The sequence below is a fragment of the Opisthocomus hoazin genome, chromosome 1 (genome assembly GCF_030867145.1).
Source record: "Opisthocomus hoazin isolate bOpiHoa1 chromosome 1, bOpiHoa1.hap1, whole genome shotgun sequence".
Taxonomy (NCBI): Eukaryota; Metazoa; Chordata; class Aves; order Opisthocomiformes; family Opisthocomidae; genus Opisthocomus; species Opisthocomus hoazin.
In genome coordinates this window covers 14,956,716-14,976,675 of record NC_134414.1, presented here as the reverse complement: position 1 = coordinate 14,976,675, position 19,960 = coordinate 14,956,716, and the positions used below count along the sequence as shown (strand labels likewise).

At 44.3% G+C, this 19,960-nt stretch overlaps 1 protein-coding gene across 3 annotated transcripts; it reads left to right on the top strand.

The window, feature by feature from the left end:
• Nucleotides 1–10: 10 nt before the first annotated feature.
• On the top strand, nucleotides 11–16,718 carry LOC104327667 (high affinity choline transporter 1). Of its 3 annotated transcripts, XM_009932593.2 has the most exons (8): nucleotides 11–5,363; nucleotides 6,401–6,514; nucleotides 8,093–8,248; nucleotides 8,737–8,885; nucleotides 9,527–9,670; nucleotides 10,661–10,814; nucleotides 11,696–11,913; nucleotides 12,356–16,718. In XM_009932593.2, exons 1-8 carry the CDS (start codon nucleotides 5,186–5,188, stop codon nucleotides 12,875–12,877), a joined length of 1,635 nt encoding a protein of 544 aa, XP_009930895.2. In that variant the 5' UTR covers nucleotides 11–5,185; the 3' UTR covers nucleotides 12,878–16,718. The 3 variants fall into 3 exon arrangements, with proteins under 3 accessions (XP_009930895.2, XP_075273566.1, XP_075273574.1); XM_075417451.1 differs by lacking the exons at nucleotides 11–5,363; nucleotides 6,401–6,514 and adding an exon at nucleotides 6,527–7,756 and having other exon boundaries at nucleotides 8,121–8,248; XM_075417459.1 differs by lacking the exons at nucleotides 11–5,363; nucleotides 6,401–6,514 and adding an exon at nucleotides 6,527–7,756.
• The last annotated feature ends 3,242 nt before the right edge of the window (nucleotides 16,719–19,960 follow it).

The window sequence follows — 19,960 nt, the reverse complement described above, 5'->3', positions numbered from 1 at the left end:
AAGGTAGAGTTAAAATCACCTTGTCTAACTTGAACCACTGAAAATGGGTCTTTCCTGGCATAGACATCAAGCCACGTACTCCATGGAGAGAGGCAGCCTTCCCCAGCCCGTACAGAAAGAGGTGTCTAAAGCAGGCAGGAGCAATTGCCTCTCCAGTCAAGCTCCAGTTGTCCACCCTAGACAGGAGCATCTGGTGCCATTTGAAGTGCAGGAAAGCATCCTGCTCTGCCTTCGGATGCCACTCGAGGGGGAAAGGGTCTCCCACGTAGCCTGTGTCACACCTGAAAACCACTTGCAGACCTCTGGAGAACCAGGTATCTTGGCTGGAGCTAGAAACACAGAGGTGTGGGTGACCAAACAAAGACCTGTCTCTTGCAAACACAAGGATGATAAACACTCATTTAGCCAAAATACCTAATGGTGGGTGAAATAAGGTGAAATAACGTCAGTTCATGGCTTTTTGGATCCCCTAAATTGCCATTGGCATGTGCCAAAACCTGAGCTCTCAGAAGTGTCACTAGAGCCTTCCCTGGAAGCCAGCCAGCACATTGCAACAGGGGCAGCTCCTCACACCAAGCACTGCGGGGACACCTGCAAACCCAGGCTGTTCTGACGGGCTACAGCTTCCAAAGAAAATGGCTGCATAGTACTACTAATAGTAGTTTTGATTTGGACAGACAGTTGACTTGAATAAAGATAAAATATCGAGTTTCAGAACTGGGATTGCTGAAGATTTAATTTTGATGTTTTTTTCCAAAATGGAAAGAATTATTTCACAGAAATCTCCTAACCAAGGAAAAGAAAATTTTGTCTCTGAAATGTTTTTTGTGTTGTACATATGAAGAACTTATTAACACTAAGGAACTCATAATATTATTCTATATCTATCTTTTATCTCTCTTCATCTTCTATCTATCTACCTACCTACCTACGTACATATCTACTTATCTTCTCTATATCTATCAGTCTTAAAAAAATAATGGTCAAAAACTCACACAGGCATAATGGCAAAATATTTTTTTAACTTTTACATTTATTACTCACTGTGGAGTCTCCTCACAGGCTATCACACAAGGAGTAACAATGTGTTACTTTCTAATCAAATGACCCCTCTCCCTCTTGCATTTGAAACTCAGATAAGCCACGTGCAAATCTGCATTGGTTGGAAGAGGTAATGCTTCCAATGGTGAGGGGAGTGGACCATCTCTCCTATGAGGAAAGGCTGAGGGAGCTGGGCTTGTTCAGCCTGAAGAAGAGAAGGTTGAGAGGGGACCTTAGAAATCCTCATCTGTGTCTTAAGGGTGGGTGTCAGGAGGATGGGGCCAAGCTCTTTTCAGTGGTGCCCAGCAACAGGACAAGGGGCAACGGGCACAAACTGAAGCACAGGAAGTTCCGTCTGAACATGAGGAAGAACTTGTTCACTCTGAGGGTGACAGAGCACTGGAACAGGCTGCCCAGAGGGGTTGTGGAGTCTCCTTCTCTGGAGATATTCAAAACCCAAGTGAACGTGGTCCTGTGCAGCCTGCTGTAGGTGACCCTGCTTTGTCAGGGGGGGTTGGACTAGATGACCCACAGAGGTCCCTTCCAACCCCTACCATTCTGTGTGATTCTGTGTATGATTCCAACAAATAAGGAAAAAATGTTCCTGGGATTGACTTGGGATAGGAATAAAACTCTACACCAAGCCCACCGTGTGAAAAATTGTAAATGTCTGGAGACCAACGGCCCGGTGTTTCAGCTGCTAGGATCAAGGACATGATTCAAATACCTGGATTGGAAACCGCAGACTAGTTCATACCACCTCATTTCAAGAGGAACTGTCAGATCATTTTGATGCAAATAGCTCATATGCCTCATGCTTCAGCACTCAGTTTTTCTTGGCTCGAAGAGCAAAGCAAAGCAAAGCAAACCAGTGGAGAGGTTGGTCCCCGCAGACCTCCCTGTGCCACAGCCTCTGCTCTACTACTCCAGCCCCAGCTCTGTGTCTCTCCTTCCAGGAAGCTCCTCATAGGTAACCACTTCTTTGCAAACAGACTTCAAAAAAATTCCAAAGGAAATTTAAAAAAAAAAAAGACCTTTCCAGATTCTCATAGAACTTTATTTCATTTTCTACAGAGCACCAGCTCACTGGGCTTGTCTTTTGCCAGAGGAGCGACAGGGGACAGCCGCCCTTCAGAAATGCCCTTCCCTGCAGTACCTCTCTCACCCCACAGCACCCCTTTCCTCCTGAGCCCATGGGCCACAGAGGGCCATCTAAAGTTCATCATCAATAATGTAGAACATTTAACCCCAAAAGGCAGGGCACAGAGGTCACAGGTTTGTCCATCTTTATTTCTTCCACTTGGCTAGCTTCAAAGCTGAGTAGTTGTAAGTGCTCGCTATGGTGCAGATCATTTCCACCATAGATAAAAATCTTCCCTGGCACACAGCACTCCTCACCTTCTTCCAGGCATGCCTCTACTTTTATGAACCACCCATTTCAGACTTTGTTACATCAAGGTCAAGCAATAAGGAGAGACTAAGAGCTCAGCTGAATATTCCACAAGTAGACATTCAGAACCATTGGAGATACACCAGAATATTCTGGCTGCTGCTCCAGAAGGGCACATGTCTCCCAAAGTGGCTCTGTAACATCCACTTGCCCATGTGGACATCTCAGAGGCTTTAGACCATCTCAGATGGCACCGGCCATCTCTACACAAGCAGCCAAATCAAACCCTGAAACATCTACTGGGTACAGTGACACCACTCAAAAGCAGCTCTGAGTCCAGCAGACTCAGATCTGCCCTTGCCCTGTCCTGCCTCATAGGACCTAAAATAGGTCAGTGAATTGCATTCTAAAATTGCATCTTTCTCCCCACGGTTACAGAGGGAGCTTGGAGACAGCATCACAGCAGCTGGCACCCAAAGCTGCAGCCCTCCATCATGAGCAGGGAGGTGAAGCCCACCTCAGACATCTCTCCACTAGTGAGATTTCTCTTTTTTTTTTGTAAAATAGATGCATTATCTGGGAGTCATCTAGTGGCAAAAGAGCACAACAACAGATCTAGTGAGGAACTGATCTTCTTGATATAACCTCATGTTTTTACAACCCTTCTTCCATGTACTGTATATGATCCAAGATGCTCCAGCTTCAGACGAACTACCTTACACATACTTTGTGTCTGAATCTCCTTCATCCCATCGGGTAACATTCTCACTTACATTTTGTCTTACCACATCTGCCCTCCATCCCTCTGGGTCTTTAAGTGAAGTTTCCCTGCAGATTTTTATGCCTGCCACTTTTTACTGTATTTTTTTCAAGAGATGATAAAAAACAGAGTCAGACCAAACATTCTCCACAGAAGTCAAAGGACAAGTTCAAATCTTGCTTTGGACGTGTTCAATTTAGTTGACCCCCACGTGAAGGACGCAACGCCAGGTTTTTCCTCCCAGGAGTTCCTGGCTGCAGAGCAGGCTGAGACCCAGCCATGTGCTCCTTCAACCCTATTTTGTTGCTGCCTAGGAAATGTGCTGCAAAACATTTCTTCATAGAAAAAAGTATAGTGTGAGTCTGTGTGTAAACAGTATTTTAAAAGATTTTGAAACATCCCGTTCTGAGTAAGGAAAGCAACCCAGAGAAACCAATGTCTCCGTCGCCACCGACAGCTGCAGTTTCTACAGCTTCGTAGCAGGCGTAATTGAGGTGAAAAGGAGTGTATCTGATTACCACCCAGAAAATGTGCCTTTAAAATGCACCTTTAAAATTCACAGAGTCCCTTTTTTCTACACAAATAATTGGCTCGAAGTTAAAACCCCTTATGCAGTCAAAATGGCATTTGATTATAAATATAAAGGAGTATTTCTCCTAAGGCAGGATAAATAATCACATGATTGTCAGGCTTTTTCATCTTTTTTAATTTTCACTGTTTTTTTTAAAACTCCTTACAGAGTGTTCCTACCAGATCACTGCAAAAGTTAGCAAAAACCTTATTTTCCCTTGTATAGAGAGGTGTCACAGAAAACATGGGGTTCCTGCATTTCTCCCCCTTCTTCCCACAGCCATCGCCCCTGTGCTGGTGTGTTCCCACCACGCCCGGTCCATGGGACATGCTTACCCTGTGCCACTGTCACTTCCAGGCGCAGCTACTCCTGGCAGTCTGCAGGAGATGGCACACTGAAGAAAACCTTCCTGAAGATTTGAACTTTCAAACTCCTGCTCAGAGTTCACCTGTGATGAAGAAATTTGTGATTTCCACATGGAAAGGAGCTACCGGCTCCAGAGATGAAAGCAAGTATCCAGGAGAGCCAAACAAGTGCCCTAAATAGGGCAGTTTTCATGCAGAGGTGGTTCTGAAGAATCATACCAGGACAGATGAAAAAGATTCGCAGGGCAACTAAAAAGAAATTGGTATGGCAACTCTATAATAAATTTAACTGACTGAGTTCTTTAACTCATGGATGAGGTTTTTCTCAGAATCGTGTCTGTTTAGAGGCAGCCTCACAAAGTAGTTTAAGAAAGTCTGTATCTTTCTTCTAGTTTTGCTGCAGAGTCTAACAACCCCTTGCTCTCCTGCCTGTTTCCAGCAGTGAAATGATAATGCACTTGCTTTGAAGATCAGCATGCAGCTCCTTCAGTTGGTCAGTGGTAAAACTTCTTTTACTGTTTCCTAGGTTTATTTTCATGATTGCTGTGGGTTTAGTTCAGTCAACTTTAAACAGACAAATTCTTAGCCCTATCTCCTGCGTTAGCCTTGTGCTTAGAACTTAGAAAAATACAGATTAGTTTCATACCGTTGCATATCAGACAAAATGTAACATTTGCCCTCCTTCAAACGAAGTCAGTATTACCCCTCACATCAGTGCTCCACTGCTTTTATCAACACTAATTCCTACCCTCTTATCCTCTGCTCCCCAGAGAAAAAAGATTGATATCTCCTGAAGAAGGGGGAAAACAGAAAAATTGCCAGTAGTCCTCCAAAGACAGAGACTCTGCATCCAGTTCTGCAGACTTTTGGGTTCATGACTCTGTTTTGTACTTCATCTTTCCTTGCAAAGCACAGCAAACTGGTACTTAGCAGCTTCTTTACAAGGCGGCACTAATATTTCTGATTTTTTTTCCATTTTTTTTAAATTGTGGACTCAGTCAAAGAATATTACCATCACGCTATTATTCCTGTCTTTCATCCAAATTAAGCAACAGAAAATGGCTCTAAATATACCAGGCTTAATATCTTTGAGTGTGTTTTTTACATTAACTTTAGCTACCGGAATTTGGGCTTCTTGGAAAAGCAAGAAGGACCAGCAGAACAGAAACCCAACTGAAATGGCCATAGTTGGAGGCAGGAATATAAATGTTTTCATTGGATTGTTTACTGCAACAGGTAAGTTTTCTTAAAGGACATTTAAAAATTCTTCTTAAAACCCACGCATTACACAGATCTGGGGGACTTTTCTTTCAAAGCAAGTGAGCTCCTTTAATGTCAGGGCAGATTTTACCTAAGTGTGGCTTTAAAGGAGTATGGTTTCATGAATCATTTTGGGATGGATTTTTGCAAACCTCTCCACATTGAGCAGAACCTAATGTTTATGTAGATTCTTTTAAATTAAAGAGATTAATTTAAAAGTTTACTTAAGAGTTAAAGAGTTTAATTTAAGAGTGACTGAAGAATATGACACTTCTCATTAAGGCAGACTGTGGTCTTAATCTTGAACCAGTTTCTGTTATCCAGCGTAACAGAAGACTTTTACTGCTGGAACAATCCAGTTCTGTGTGGAATAAATTGCTACTCACGGTGAACATTGGGCTCTCTCCTAAAGAGAAAATGTTTCCCCACGGACTGCTGCCCTCTGCTTCCCTTTTCTCCCCTTGCTGCCTGGCATCATCTGAAATTTGCTTCCCTCACCCATTTTTTCTGAAGGCTTCCCCAAGTGATATTTGCCTTGCTAAAACACTTAAGCCCATGTTGTAGGTTTGTATTCTGACTGCAATGTCTGCTTGCATGTTTTTTTCCTAATGTCTATTTTCTCAGACTGCATAAGTGATGCTAGTGAAGGATGGTCTATCTGTCATGGCAAAATAACAAAGGTATTTCTGTTTGCTCTAGCAAAATTCTTTCACTGAGAAAAAAAAATTTAAAATGAGTATATTCCAATTGCCTCTAAATGTTTATACATTGAACTTTTCCATGCTCACATAGATATTGATTATTTAACCTGAGGAATTATTTAGGGTGATATTCTAATACTGTCACCTGTACTCAGCAGCACGTCTCTCTATGGGAGAAAACTTTTTAAAGAAAATAGAAGTGGAATTAAATATTTGTGTGAGAAAAAATGTTTACAAGCTCTTAGTGTGTTCTACAAGACTAGTTGGGAATATGTATCACAATTTTTACCTTTCCATCTTCTGTGTTTACAGCCACCTGGGTTGGAGGAGCATATATCAATGGCACAGCTGAAATTGTCTACCTGCCTTCAAAAGGACTACTATGGGTCCAGGCACCTGTGGGATTTGCCTTGTCCCTTGTTATTGGTAAATAATTCATGTAACCAGGACACATAAGCTTTAAAAAAATTCATATGATTATATTAAGATGTGTAACAGAGTATAGAGTACATCTTAAAGCTGATTTTGTTTCTTCAGTCTCCCATAGATCCAGAATAAGCATTTATAATGTTATCTTCTAAACTGAAATGTAAGAAATTGGGGTAGCTTGGAGATAGTGTGGAGATTTGCCTGCCTGGAGCAATTTATAGGACAAAAATTTAATCTGAAAACTTTAGAAGCATGTGGATATGTGCATATTGCTTTTTTATCATGGTCTCTTATTCACAGACTATTGAGAGTACTGGTATAATTTAAATTTTTTCTTCAAAATTTCTGTGTGATGAAACACTACTTGATTTTTTTCCACTAAAATGTGTTGTTCTGAGTAGTGTTATCTCAGGATGAATTTGTAGTGCATCCAGCTTGTCCCACTTTATAGCTGGTTACTATTTTGTTGAAACTAAGCTCAGTTTGCAGTGTCCTATACTTAAGTTGCTGTTTCTAACTCCAAGAATTGCCGGACTCATGCTGAGGTTCAGCTGTCTCACCAAGACCAAAGTTTCTTCCAGTCCACACTGAGTTATAGCGTAACTCTCTAGGGACACAGAATGATTAAAGCAAGGAGACCTGTGCAGACCTTGTGCAGGACTTTCTGAAAGAACAACAACCTTTATTCTTGTAAGTCAGAGAAAAGAGTCCAACTGACGTGAGTATGAATCAGGCTTGGAAATATACTGCCAGCATTTCTTGTGTGAGTAATTCTTACTAATGAAAATGAGGAGTGCAGGTCTGATCCTGCAATCTTTGCTCAGGTCAGCAGTGCCCAGACAAGCAGTCCTCTTGGCTTCAGGGTTACACACAATACGTAGTCTTTGGTTTTAATGAGACGGCTGTACATCTGACGTCTAATATTTAGATGAAGGCAGGTGGGACTCAGCTCAATGAGCAGATTAAAACAATGTAGTTCTGGGAAGAGAGAATGAAGCCACTAAAATGAAAAAGTAACCAGAAAAGGAAGTATATCAACATATTGCATCACACGGCCAGCGACAAAAGTTTTTCTCTTTTTCAGCCAAATATGAGACTTCAATGCCTCACTCTGCCTACTGACTTTTTCACAGGAAGCATTTCAAAAAACTTTGTGTCTCAGCTTGGTAGGTCACTGGAGATGGAGAGGAGACTACATGTGGATGTCCTCTCAGTTATGTTCCTGTTACAGTCACGCAGGTATCTTATGCCATTTGGGGTGCCCTAGGGAGTCCTACCTGACTTCCAGCAGTCACTCTGGAAAGATGTAGGTCTGCCAAAAATGGAGGGTCATATCTGTCAGCTGTAAGCAGATGTCCTTTACAACCTGGGACCCCTCAGGTGGGTGAAACCCCACATTTAGGTAAGTGAATTGAGGCCCCTGTGTCTGGCTGGCTGCATAATTCTCTAGGGTCCATTACGTACAAATTCCACACTCACTATACGGCTCTGATACCCAAATACCATAGTACTCATATTTTTTTCCTGGAATATAATACATACAATATTCTACCAAAATGTCATCACTTCTGATAGGTGGTTTCTTCTTTGTAAATCCAATGAGATCCAAGAATTATGTGACAGTGATGGATCCGCTTCAAGAAACTTTTGGGAATGTGATGGGAAGCTTACTCTTCATTCCACCGCTGCTAGGAGAGGTGTTCTGGTTTGCAGCCATCCTGGCATCCCTGGGTAAATACTTACTTTGCTGTTATATTTGTTAAAGGTCATGTAGCACAACTATCAGATTATGATATACATTTGGGAATTGTGCTGGACTAACCTGTGGAAAGTTATGCTTCTTGTCTCCTTTTGTGAGAGGAACACAGGCATTTCTCATTTCTGCAAAATACGTTTTTAGATTTAATACAAATGACAGTAGTATATACTAATGATATTACAATAGAGAGGTCTGGCAATATGGGTTAGTAGCTTCCTCTTGCTTGTGGAAGAGCAGAGGTAAAAAGGCAGAGTGCTTTGGCCATGCAGCAAGGTAGCAGCAAGAGCAGAAAGGGAACATGGGATCTCCTGAGTCCTCACTCTGCCCACTCGCTGTAGATTGTGCATTTCTCGTACTGTGTGGTGTGCTGACGTCAAGGGAACAGCATATCCTTATTTATTCTGTATTCTGCATGTATGAAATCTGTCTTAAGATACTTGACCACTGTCCTTGTCTGCAGGAGCAACAATGAGAGTCATCTTGGATATTGGAGGCACTTTGGCTATCATCATCTCAGCATGCACTGTCATACTCTACACTCTACTGGGAGGCCTCTACTCTGTGGCATACACAGATATCATCCAGCTGGTTTTCATTACCCTCAGCCTGGCAAGTCCTGTGCATTTCTTGTTAGCAGTTTCCTAACTAAGCAAAAAAGCCCTGTTCTTCATTTCAGTATGTCTCAGACCAAAAATAACTCCACCAGTACTGGCCCTTGCCCTACAGCTTCTCTTGAGGAGAACGGGTCTCCTGAAACATCTTACAGTCCTTATGCCTTTCCTATTGGCCTTGCTGGGTGAACGCAGCTGCTCATAAGTAAGATCTGCAGAACCTGTCCAGAACAATCTTGGCTGGAAAGGAGAGAGATCTGTCAACTGAAGGCATCAGTTGACCTGAATTACAAACTCATGTTCTTGATGATGCCACAAACAAGAAACATGTAGATTTAGTGTAAGGAAGGGGGGGGAAGGAAGACTCTTAGTCTGTGTTTAATCTTACTTAACTTTATGTTCTATATCCACCTTAATTTCAATATATTCCCCAAGAATACATTCAATATATTTCAATATATGTTATATATATACTCTCTATATATATTATATTATTTTATATACATAAAAATATATATTATATATATTCAATATATATCATTAATATGTAATATATTTCAATAGATTCCCCAAGAACAACAGATTCCCCAAGAACAAGGACCCTGGGTAAAAGGTTAACTATTTCTATTTCTACCCTAGTGGGTCTGTATCCCCTTTGCCCTGGTGAATTCTGCAACTGAAAGTATTTATTACACTGCAACTCATCGATCATACCAAGACCCTTGGATTGGAAAGATAGAAAACCAGTATCTTGGAAGGTGGCTGGATGACTTCTTCTACCTGGTATGGAGTTATTTCTTGGACAGGTGGTTGGGAGAAGGGACCGTGCAGGGACTTTCTGTCTGGAAAACTTGTGGGTTCTTCCAGCCAGGAGCCCTACATGGCACAGCTGTAAGGGGCAGAACAACGTGTAAAACCTTCTCTCAGCCATCATGCAGGACACTGAATGGAGTAGGGAGATCCAGGGCTCAGCTGTGGAAGACAAGAAGCAGCAGGGCACTCCACCCTTCACCCACATGAAGGAACGCACCTCTTGAGTAAGACTATGCAGGCAAATAGTTCCACTCCTGGCATCTAAATGAGGCATTTCCTACCTTTTGAGATTGGTCTTGCAGCCTCAATAGTGTGCTTTTAAAATAATTATGTAAAATTTCCTCTATTTGAAAAAACAAAAATTAAAATGACGCGACTGCAGGTCATCAGCAAGCATGGTGCCATTGGCTCCACTGCACAACTGAACTTTTGAGCTAGCAATACAGTTAAGGCTACAGGATGTTGTTATGCTCTCTGTTGACTGGTAATAGGGACACACAGAAGCTTGAGTTTGTTGACGATATTATCTGATGAACTTTGTCTCCTGAGATAGTGAAAATTATTATTTTGTTTTAAAATTTGGATTATACTCTAGCTAAGTTTGGGTAGATTTTTACAAAAGTTCCATTCCTGAAAAGCTTCTCCTTTCCTTCCTCCTTGCCCGTTTTACTACGCCAAGCATCCTATTTTTAACCTGGTTTATTTAGCTTTCTCAGTCTGCCAGACCATTAACTTGTTTTGATCAAAATTTCACATCCATCACAATGAAAACAAAGAAAAAAGACACCCTCAGTCATGACAAATATCATCTTCAATAGTTAACGCTGGGCAAATTTTATGCATTTGAAGTTAGAGGTTTAGAACAGTAAAGATTATCATCCATCTGAATGGATGGATGGATGATGCCCTACAGCAGCCAGCAGCCTGGTGGGTACCACTAGTAACATCTGAATGTTTCAGGTGCTTGGCAGCATCCCGTGGCAAACCTACTTCCAAAGAGTGCTCTCCACTGCCTCGCCGGGACAGGCAAGGCTCATCTCCTACCTCTCTGGACTTGGGTGCTTTTTAATGGCCATCCCCTCTGTGCTCATTGGTGCAGTTGCAACATCAACAGGTAAAACTAAATCATTTGTCTCTGAATAATGAACAAGTTTTTGTCAAAGGTGATTAAAATGGGACCCAAAGAAGTCCTGATTTATACTTCAAATTACCTAGTCTTGTGTACCTAAAAGCCTCCAACGGGACACCTGGCCACCAAGCTAGAAGCCTGTACCAGAAATGTGGAGCCCTCTGAGGTTTGGTGTATGACTACCTAGCAACATTTAAGCAGCCCCGAAACCTGTTCAAAGTTATTTCATTATGACAGAATGGCTTTTTATGGACCTTGTGGTGAGGAAAGATGAAGGCAGACCTTGTTAAATGCTGTATAATCCTATTTTCCAAGAAATCTTATGCCTGCTTCTGTTACTGCCTTATGTATGTAAGACCCAGTAATATTGCTACAGATTGTTAATAATGCTCAGGGGAAAACAAGCTTGAAGGAATCAAGTTCAGTCCTGGAATACCATAGCCCCAGCCCAGGAGATCAATCCAGTGTTGGTTTATAGCAAGGGTTAAAGAGCAGCCAGATCGCTGAACTTGAACTCATGAATTCACCTGTGACTAGGGGCATCAGAGCAAAACTCCCTTCTCCTCATAAGCGAGGTCTAAAAGGCTGACTTTTAAGTGTTCCATTCCTGGAAACACACAAAGCATCGCTATTTCTATAGATGCTGCCAGGGAAAATGAAAATCTTTGATCTAGTGAGAGCTGCAGCATGTTAAGGGGAATCACAAGAGACAAGGAAGATCCAAAAAATGAATCCAAGTCTGAAAATCCTGAGTGAGCCTCTGCCCTTAGCCCTGCTGTCACTGGTCCCTGTGGAAAGGCAGCTGCAAAGACAGCAGAAATGTCAGTGAAGGATTTGTTGTGACTTTTCCTTGTTCTGTTTTAAAGACTGGAACCAGACAAGCTATGGTCTTCCAAGCCCATTTGAGAGAGGGGAATCGGCTATGATACTGCCACTTGTTCTACGCTACCTCTGCCCAGCATACATCTCCATTGCTGGTCTGGGAGCCATCGCTGCTGCCGCAATGTCTTCTGCGGACTCAGCTCTTCTCTCTGCCAGTTCCATGTTCGCTCACAATATCTACCGGAAAATCCTGAGGAAAAAGGTACTTTGTTACAGCATTCAGTAGTTTTGGAGTCAGGAAACATGCTTTTGCTTCAAGAGCGTTTCAAATCCAGTCTATGTGGTCTGTGATTAGAGGCGTCTGTCTGCCAGCAGCTGACCTGAGTTCTGGAGCCAGATCTTCAAACATAGGTCAGGGGTGTTTGTATCCTTGATGGGGTTACTAATACCCACACTTTGAGCTCTCCTTTTTACAAAATGACTGATGTAAAATTTGGACTAGTATATTAATGGAGACAGCATAAAACCATGACCCTCAAAAATACAGAGGGCAGCTCCATCTCCAGGGGTGCCTGCCTTGGGCAGCTGCTGGTGGCAAGCACTGCCTGAAAGCAGCGAGGGCTTGGTGAGAACCAGCCCAGGGCAGTGCTGGTCACCCTGCCAGTAAATGCCAGGTCTGTAATGTTACCATCTCTGTTTTACAGGCTACAGAGACAGAGGTCTTATGGGCCATGAGGACCTCCATGCTGGTGTTTGGGGCAGGGGCTGCCGGTCTGGCTTTTTACTCCAGCTCTGTCTATGACCTCTGGTTCCTCAGCGGGGAGCTGGTGTACGCCCTGCTCTTCCCCCAGCTCTGCTGTGCCCTCTTTGCTCCGAGCACCAACACCTACGGCTCAGCTGCCGGCTTCTTGGTTGGGCTCGTCCTGAGGCTGCTGGCAGGGGAGCCTGCCCTGAGCATCCCCCCCATCATCTGCTACCCAGCCTGTTCCCTGGGGAACGGGACCTACAGTCAGCTTTTCCCCTTTAAAACATTCACAGTGCTTCTCACCTTGGGGACAATCATTGCTGTTTCGTACCTGGCTGCGCTTTTGTTTCAGAGAAACCTCCTTCCCCGCAAGTGGGATGTCTGCAATATCACGAGGGGAACCAGCACCCTCATCTCACTGCAGCAGATGGACAAACAGATGGGTTCGCCAACAGTGCCACTAGAAGAGAATCGTGATTAAATGTGGGGCCTCCTTTGAAAGGTCAGGGTGCATTCAGCAATTAGATCCTAGTACAAACAGCGTTGCTCTTCTCTTTGCTTTCTCCCATAATGAATTATTGAAGTCCTCACACAGTAATAAAGATGCACTCTGTTCATCTGAGGAGAATGTATGAGCTCAAAGTCTGCAGTGATTAAAGGCGCATGGTGATGGAGCACAATCTTGTGGTGGTGACCATGGGGCACCACGGGCCCCAGCAGTGTTTGCTTTGGGGTGCCTCTGGTACCCCGCCCGAAGGCAAGGCTACAAATCATGCTCCAACGTTTATGGCATTCTCAAGTCACATACTTTTCTCACCACAAAGGAGACAAATTAATGTTTAATAGATTGGGTATTCTTGATTAAAAAAAAAAAAGTGAGCAAACCTGTTCCCATTACAACAGATGGAGTTCCAGCATAATCTTCCCTGGGGAGCACATCAGACCTTTAAAATCACAGATTACTGAATGCAGTGCAACCACTACACCAGTCCAGCAGTAATATCCGTTCTGCACCATGCTTTAGAAAGCTTTCCTCGATACCACAAAAACTATAGCATATGCCTCTCCCCAGCCGCGGTCGCAGGGCATGCAGCCAGTCTGCTGCCACGTGGCTGAGGAGAGGACATCCCCTCTCATCTGACCTGGTAGGGCAGAAGCAGATGAGCAAGATGAAGGAGCAGCCCTCAGTTACTGGATAAGAAAGTTTTACATTGCCACTCTTTACAAAAATTCAACCAGCTGGAAAAACGGAGATGCCTGAGAGACTCTTCAATGAGTATTCTCTAAAACCCCTGGTTAAATCACTCACGTGAAGGTGTTACCCAAGCAGAGTGGGGGGGATGCTGTCATACACATACACAAACTGGTGTGTGAGACCTCAGAGGACTGTGATGACAGAAAGGTGCTGGGGACCGGTGCTGAACCTCCCTGCAGGGATATGAAATCCTGAGGGCAAGATCCCAAAAGACTCAAGCCCCCAGGTCTGTACAGAGATGCCCCTGAAACCATGTTTGCATAAATTCTCAATGGATCAGAAGACAAGCACCGCAGCTAACTTGTGAGTTTGGCCTCTAGTCTGAAGTCTGACAGACTGAGACCATTCCTCTGCAGGGTGGGCTGATAAGATGGGAGCTGAAATAAAGATTCAGAAGGATCCTGCAGTGATGGCTTATGGTCAGTCGCAATCCACCCACAACAGCCAGCCTGAACCATGCTCCGGGCAGCCCCTTGTCATACAACATTTACAAGACGGTTGTGGGGGCTGCTGTGTGTGGAAATACCTGTCACTGCTGGAGGGAAGGTATTTACTGACATATCCAAAATACCCCACAGCAGAGAAACCCTTATAGCCAACAGAGCTGACGAGGATGAAAACAATGTGCTGCTTGGTGGATTGCTTCCAGCACATGCTGAACACCCCACTGTGCATGCACAAGGCGAGAAACTCTGCTGGTGCCACCATGCATGGCCACAGCAAGCTCAGCGAGGAGCCACGTGTCACTCTGAACTGTACCAAGGCAAGTGCAGGGGCTCGGGAGGAGGACTGGCAGGCCTAAGCTCTAGATACGGCTTTGATGACTCTGTTCCCCACGGGGAGCAACCAGAACATTTAAAATACCCATCCTCAGCAAGGTGGAGATTCTGCTCCTCATCAGAAAAGTATCACAGAACTTTATGCTTTGCCCTAGTTCTAGCAAACACCTGGGCACACTTATCTGCCCATACACAGCAGTCCTGTAGATATGCTTTCTTAAACTAAGACCAGAACTTCTTTCCTGTATCTCCAGAGGCTGTCATGAAACATTAACTATAACATGTGCCTAGAAAAGGGGAAAAAACCTGTTTTAAAAATTAAAAGCATTACCATTAACTATGGACTGAAGTCTTTCACACCCCAGTGATTTGAGTGGGAGCATGTGAGGTCGTGCTTAGCTAAGGGAGACACCAAAGCTCTCATTACCGTAGCGCCAGAAGAACTGGGCTCTTGTTGCCAAATCACGGTTGCTCTATGCTGATTCAAGCATACTCCCCTGCAAGATTTAGGGCGACCTATTTGGGGACCTGCATGGTCCTCTGTGTGGAGCAAACCAAGGCTGGCATAGTGCACTTGCTTAAGGGTGCAGACCTGCTGCATGGCCCAGATAAGAGTGAAACTCCAGAGTCCTCATGTCAGGGTGAGCATCCCCACTCACAGACCATCCCACCCAGCAGCTCTGAAAGGGAAACGGCTACATCTGGAGATATCTTTTCTCTACGTCGCGGTGCCCAATTTATCCTGCTGTTCCTCTGCAGAGTCCCAAAGTTTGACATTAAAGCCCTTCCGCGCTCACACGCTTGGCCTGGTGGGCAGCAGATCCACAGCTTCCCAAGACAGCGTTGAAGGACAGCGCTCTGGGGTAGGACCTTGCTAAAGAGCATCACCACCACCGTCACGCCACCACCCTGCGTCACACAGAAAACTCACAGCGACTTCAAATAGGAAAGTCTTAGCACTGTGAGGGGTATCTGGCATACTCAGCAGAGACACTTTGCCCTTGCAAAGCTTCTCAGAATTTCATACCACCAAAATGCACTCTGCTTTGCGTGGAGAAACAAAAATGGCAAAGACACAATTACTGTAACTCTCCTGAATGTTCACTATTTTCCACCTTTATATGACTCCCTCCTCAGAACATCCCCCAGCAAGCTTAAAAAGAAAACATTCATCAAGGTCAGGCAAAGTTTTGAAAGCAATTAGCTGTAAGTAAAATAAATATAAAAGCAATTCTAGCCTATACTTAATGACAAAATGCCTAGTTGTTCCAGCCCAGCACACCCAAAGTCCTTGAGGTGTTGCCAGTATGGGGCATAATGACCCAGCTCCCATGAAATTATTCCTCTCACAGGTTACTGCCTCCAGTTCGGTATTCCTTTTTTTTTTCCTTTCCCCCCCTTAGTAAAAAAATTTCCTTGGGCACTGGAGGGCCCCGGTTCATCCTCATGGATTTACTTCCTTTGCCCTCTAGATTTGTCCATGCCAATGACTCTGTATAGTCCCAGTTTTCATTAACTTTCCCAAGCTTAGACAGCTGCTACATATTTTTGGCATTTTTGAGGTTAATAATACCCTATCTGTCATGTCTACTTAAAAAAACAAAATACCTGAAATTTGGGAAGCATTTGGTTTGCAGTGAGTTCTCAGCATCTCATCAGTTCCTCACCAGGCATCTTTGGACGTCTGGTTTACCAAGATGAGAAAACTAGGACCACAGCACTTCTGAAGGGAAATATGCACCTCTTCCCCTTCTCACTTATGCTCAGGTTGAGGGTTTCCTAAATGTGTCCTCACTGGGGTTACAGCTGGCGTCCAGCAAGAAAGCAAAGAAACACTCACAGGTTTTCCAGACATTTGTAGCACTGCCAGGGAGATACTTCCATGTGAGCTATGAGCTGCATGCAGCCAGGATGATCCTGTCATTTCCACACGAATGCTTCACCCCACATGCCACATGCCAGTCTTCCCTTGCAGTTCTCAGACTTTACTACAACCGCTGCTGGAGAACACATCGTCTCAGCTAGTAGAGATTTTCGGTCTCCTAATAACTTCTCCTCTGGATCACCACTGATCCTTGTGCTCCTACAACAAGGGAAGAATTCAAAAGGCGTTAATCTCTCACAACAGGACATTCCCAGGGATGGGAATGCTCCTGCAGCAAAGCATGGCTTTGTCTGTCCCCCAGGTAGGGGCCAGGACCGTCTTTGTGACTGAAATTTGGGCTGTCTGGAATAAACAAAAGAAGTAGAATAATGTGAACTGAAGTAAGGTTTCCGTTATCAGACATAAAAGCATGAACATCCCAAAGGATGTATAGCTAATATTTTCCTCAATTCTGCTGGGAAATGTCTGTCTTCAACATTAAACAGCAACGTCAAGAACAAAGAGTGTTTTGTTTCAGTTCTTTGCCCAAATGGCCAAATGATTGGTTTGTGGGTTTTTTTATTTCCCAGTCCTTTGGCAGATCTCTTGAAGTAATATAGGATCTGCCTCGGCAGAGGTGTCCATTTCCCTCCTCCTTTCCTCAGTTTCCCTCCACCAGCTATCTTATCTGACGCTGGAGGTATTGCTGCACAAGTTCGACTTTGCAAATCTACTTTAGGCAACTCACTTGACTCACTTGTGCTTTACTTTCCCAGTCTCTTGCACAGGGACAGCTTTTTAACTGACTCCAGGAAAGATTATGAGATCTTTTGAAGAATGGTCTTGTACACACTGTGAACACTCATTCTGCATGAGTTGAGAACTTCTGTTCATAGCTGGAGGGCCGTTTTCCTGGTCAGTTTAATTCACAACATTGGACCAGCGGAGGTTTTTTATCTTTACTTTAGCAAGGCTTTTGGCATTGCCTCAAACAAAATCCTCGCGGGCAAAATGATGAAGTACAGATTAGATAAGTGGGCAGTGAGGTGGACTGGAAAGTGGCTGAACTGCCAGGCTCAGAGGTCTGTGATCCACAGCACAAGGTCCAGCTGGATGCCAGTCACTAGTAGGGTGCCCCAAGGTTTGATGCTGGGACCACTACTGTTTAGCATCTTCATTAATGGCCTTAGTGTTGGGGCATAGTGCACACTCAGCAAGTTTGCAGATAATACAAAACCAGGAGGAGTGTCTGATACAGCAGATGTGTATTCTGCCATCCAGAGGGACCTGGGCATGCTGGAGAAATGGGCTGAAAGGAATCTTGTGAAGTTCAGCAAAGGGAAGTTCAAAGTCCTGCTCCTGGGAAGTGACAACCCCAGGCAGCAGGACAAGCTGGGGATCGGCCAGCTCAAGAGTAGCTTTGCAGTAAAGGACCTGGGGGTCCTGGTTGCCAGCAAGCTGACCGGGAGCCAGCAACGTGTCCTTATGACAAAAAACACCAACAGCCCCCTGGGCTGCATCAGGCAGAGCTTGGCCAGCAGCTCAATGGAGGTGACCCTTCCCCTCCATGCAGTCCTGGTGAGACACGTCTGGAGTGCTGCATCCAGCTCTGGGCTGCCTGGTACCAAAGACATGGACTCACTGGAAAGAGTCCACTGAAAGACTGTGAAGATGATTCAGGGCTTGGAACATCTCTCCTATGATGAGAGAGCTGGGACTGTTCAGCCTGCAGAAGAGCAGGCTCTGGGGGATCTTAGCAGTGTACATAGATACCTGAAGGAGGGGGAAATGAAGACAGAGCCAGACTCTTCTCAGTGGTGCCCAGTGAGAGGACAAGAGGCAATGGGCACACACTGAAACACAGGATAATCCGTAAGAAAAGTCCTTTTCACTGTGAGTGTGGTCAGACACTGGAACAGGTCACCCAGAGACCTTGTGCAGTCTCCATCCTTGGAGATATTCAAAGCCAACTGGACACAGGTCTGAGCAACCTGCTCTCACGGACTCTGCTCTGAGCAGGGTGTTGGCCTAAATCATTCCCAGACGTGCCTTCCCACCTCACTCGCTCTGTTGTTCTGGGACCCTGGCAGAGAGCATTGGCAGTCTTGTGGCAGGATCAAGAAACTGAACTCCTTCAGCAGCAGCATCCCTTCGGTCAGGTGGACTGGGGCTCCTTTCAGATATGTTCCCGCTTTAGTAATTGGTAATAATAAGCGGTTGAATACTAAAAAGTCTTCATTTGAAAGTTATCACTTTACTGCTGTAAAATGATCTGGACCCAAAATTGTCCAAGATAACAGAAGTCCAGCGTAGACAGCTGCACACAATTGTTTACGAAAGCTGGGACAGAAAGGCCAGAATGGTCTGGATCATTTATGTGAATATGGGTGTGATAAGGACTCTTCAAGGCTTCTGGTGGTGGTGTGGTTTGTGCATGACAATGAGCAGAAAGTTTCTAAAAATGGGGAAAAGAGCTTCCAGATTAAAAGAGTGACTGGACTGGATTTTGGTCAGCTATTTCAAAGAAGATGAAGAGCTTCTTGGACATTGCTTGTGCTGGATCACTCCACGGGCCAGGGAGAAGACCCAGCGTACTCGAAGCTTATGTCTACATGACTAAATGTTCCTGCATGATGGAGCAGTCCTGCGCCCCTAGGCCAATGCAACCAGACTTTCGGGGATGTTTGAGGGTGCAAAGCCTGTTGTAAGAGAAGTAGAAGACTGCAGAAGCTGGAAGAGTCAAATCTAGTTCAATCTCCATCCTCTGGAGTTGTCTGGAGTGAACTTTCTCCAGAATAGCACCCGAGTTTCGATTTTGAAGAAACCAGTTGCTTCACTCCAAAAAAGACACAGGGAATGCACTAACATTCACACGAAGTGGACAGTCAGTGGCCCAGGACTTGGGACTGGACTGAGAGGATAAAATATTTGCAGTAGACAGACTTAAAGGAGCAAACACCAGCTTCAGGGCAGCACTCTACTGTTGCCTGGGCCAGCAGGATCTACTGAGATACTCTGAGGCTTCCATTGTCTTAGTTTTCCATGCCATTTTTAGACCTCATCTCCTGTGGAGCATCTAAGATGGTATCAGACAGAAATTTGATTAAGAAACAAGCACAATACAAAATCAATGCCATGTACATTAGGTGGATTAACAGCTGGCTAACTGACAGCTCTTGAAATGTGATTACAAGTAGGAAATTATCATCCAGTAGCTGAATCTCTAGTGAGGCTGATTCTTGGCATCATCCTATTGAACTGCACTTATCAGTGACTGAGTAGGCAACCAGGAGCAGTCCACATCATCTGCTCAGCTGGGTAAACAAACGAGACGCACTTCAGTGTGGGCTAATGGACAGTCGAACACAGATATCTGTAGGCAGATCAGGCAAATCACTATCTAAAACTGACTATTGCCTGTGTTGTCCTGCAAGGAAGACCCAAATGATGCTATGTACTGTTATGCTGAAATTTAGATGAGATGAATCATATCCAGAGCATGTTCCTGTTACTTTGATAATATCTCTTTTCTCACAGTCAGCGCTTATGACAAGATCCAACATCTGGAAGTTAAAACTAGACAAATTCGGACTACAAATGAGGCTCAGCTTTTAAAAACCTTTTAAGGTCTTCTAAATGTTAGAACAATTTGCCAAGGATTGAGGT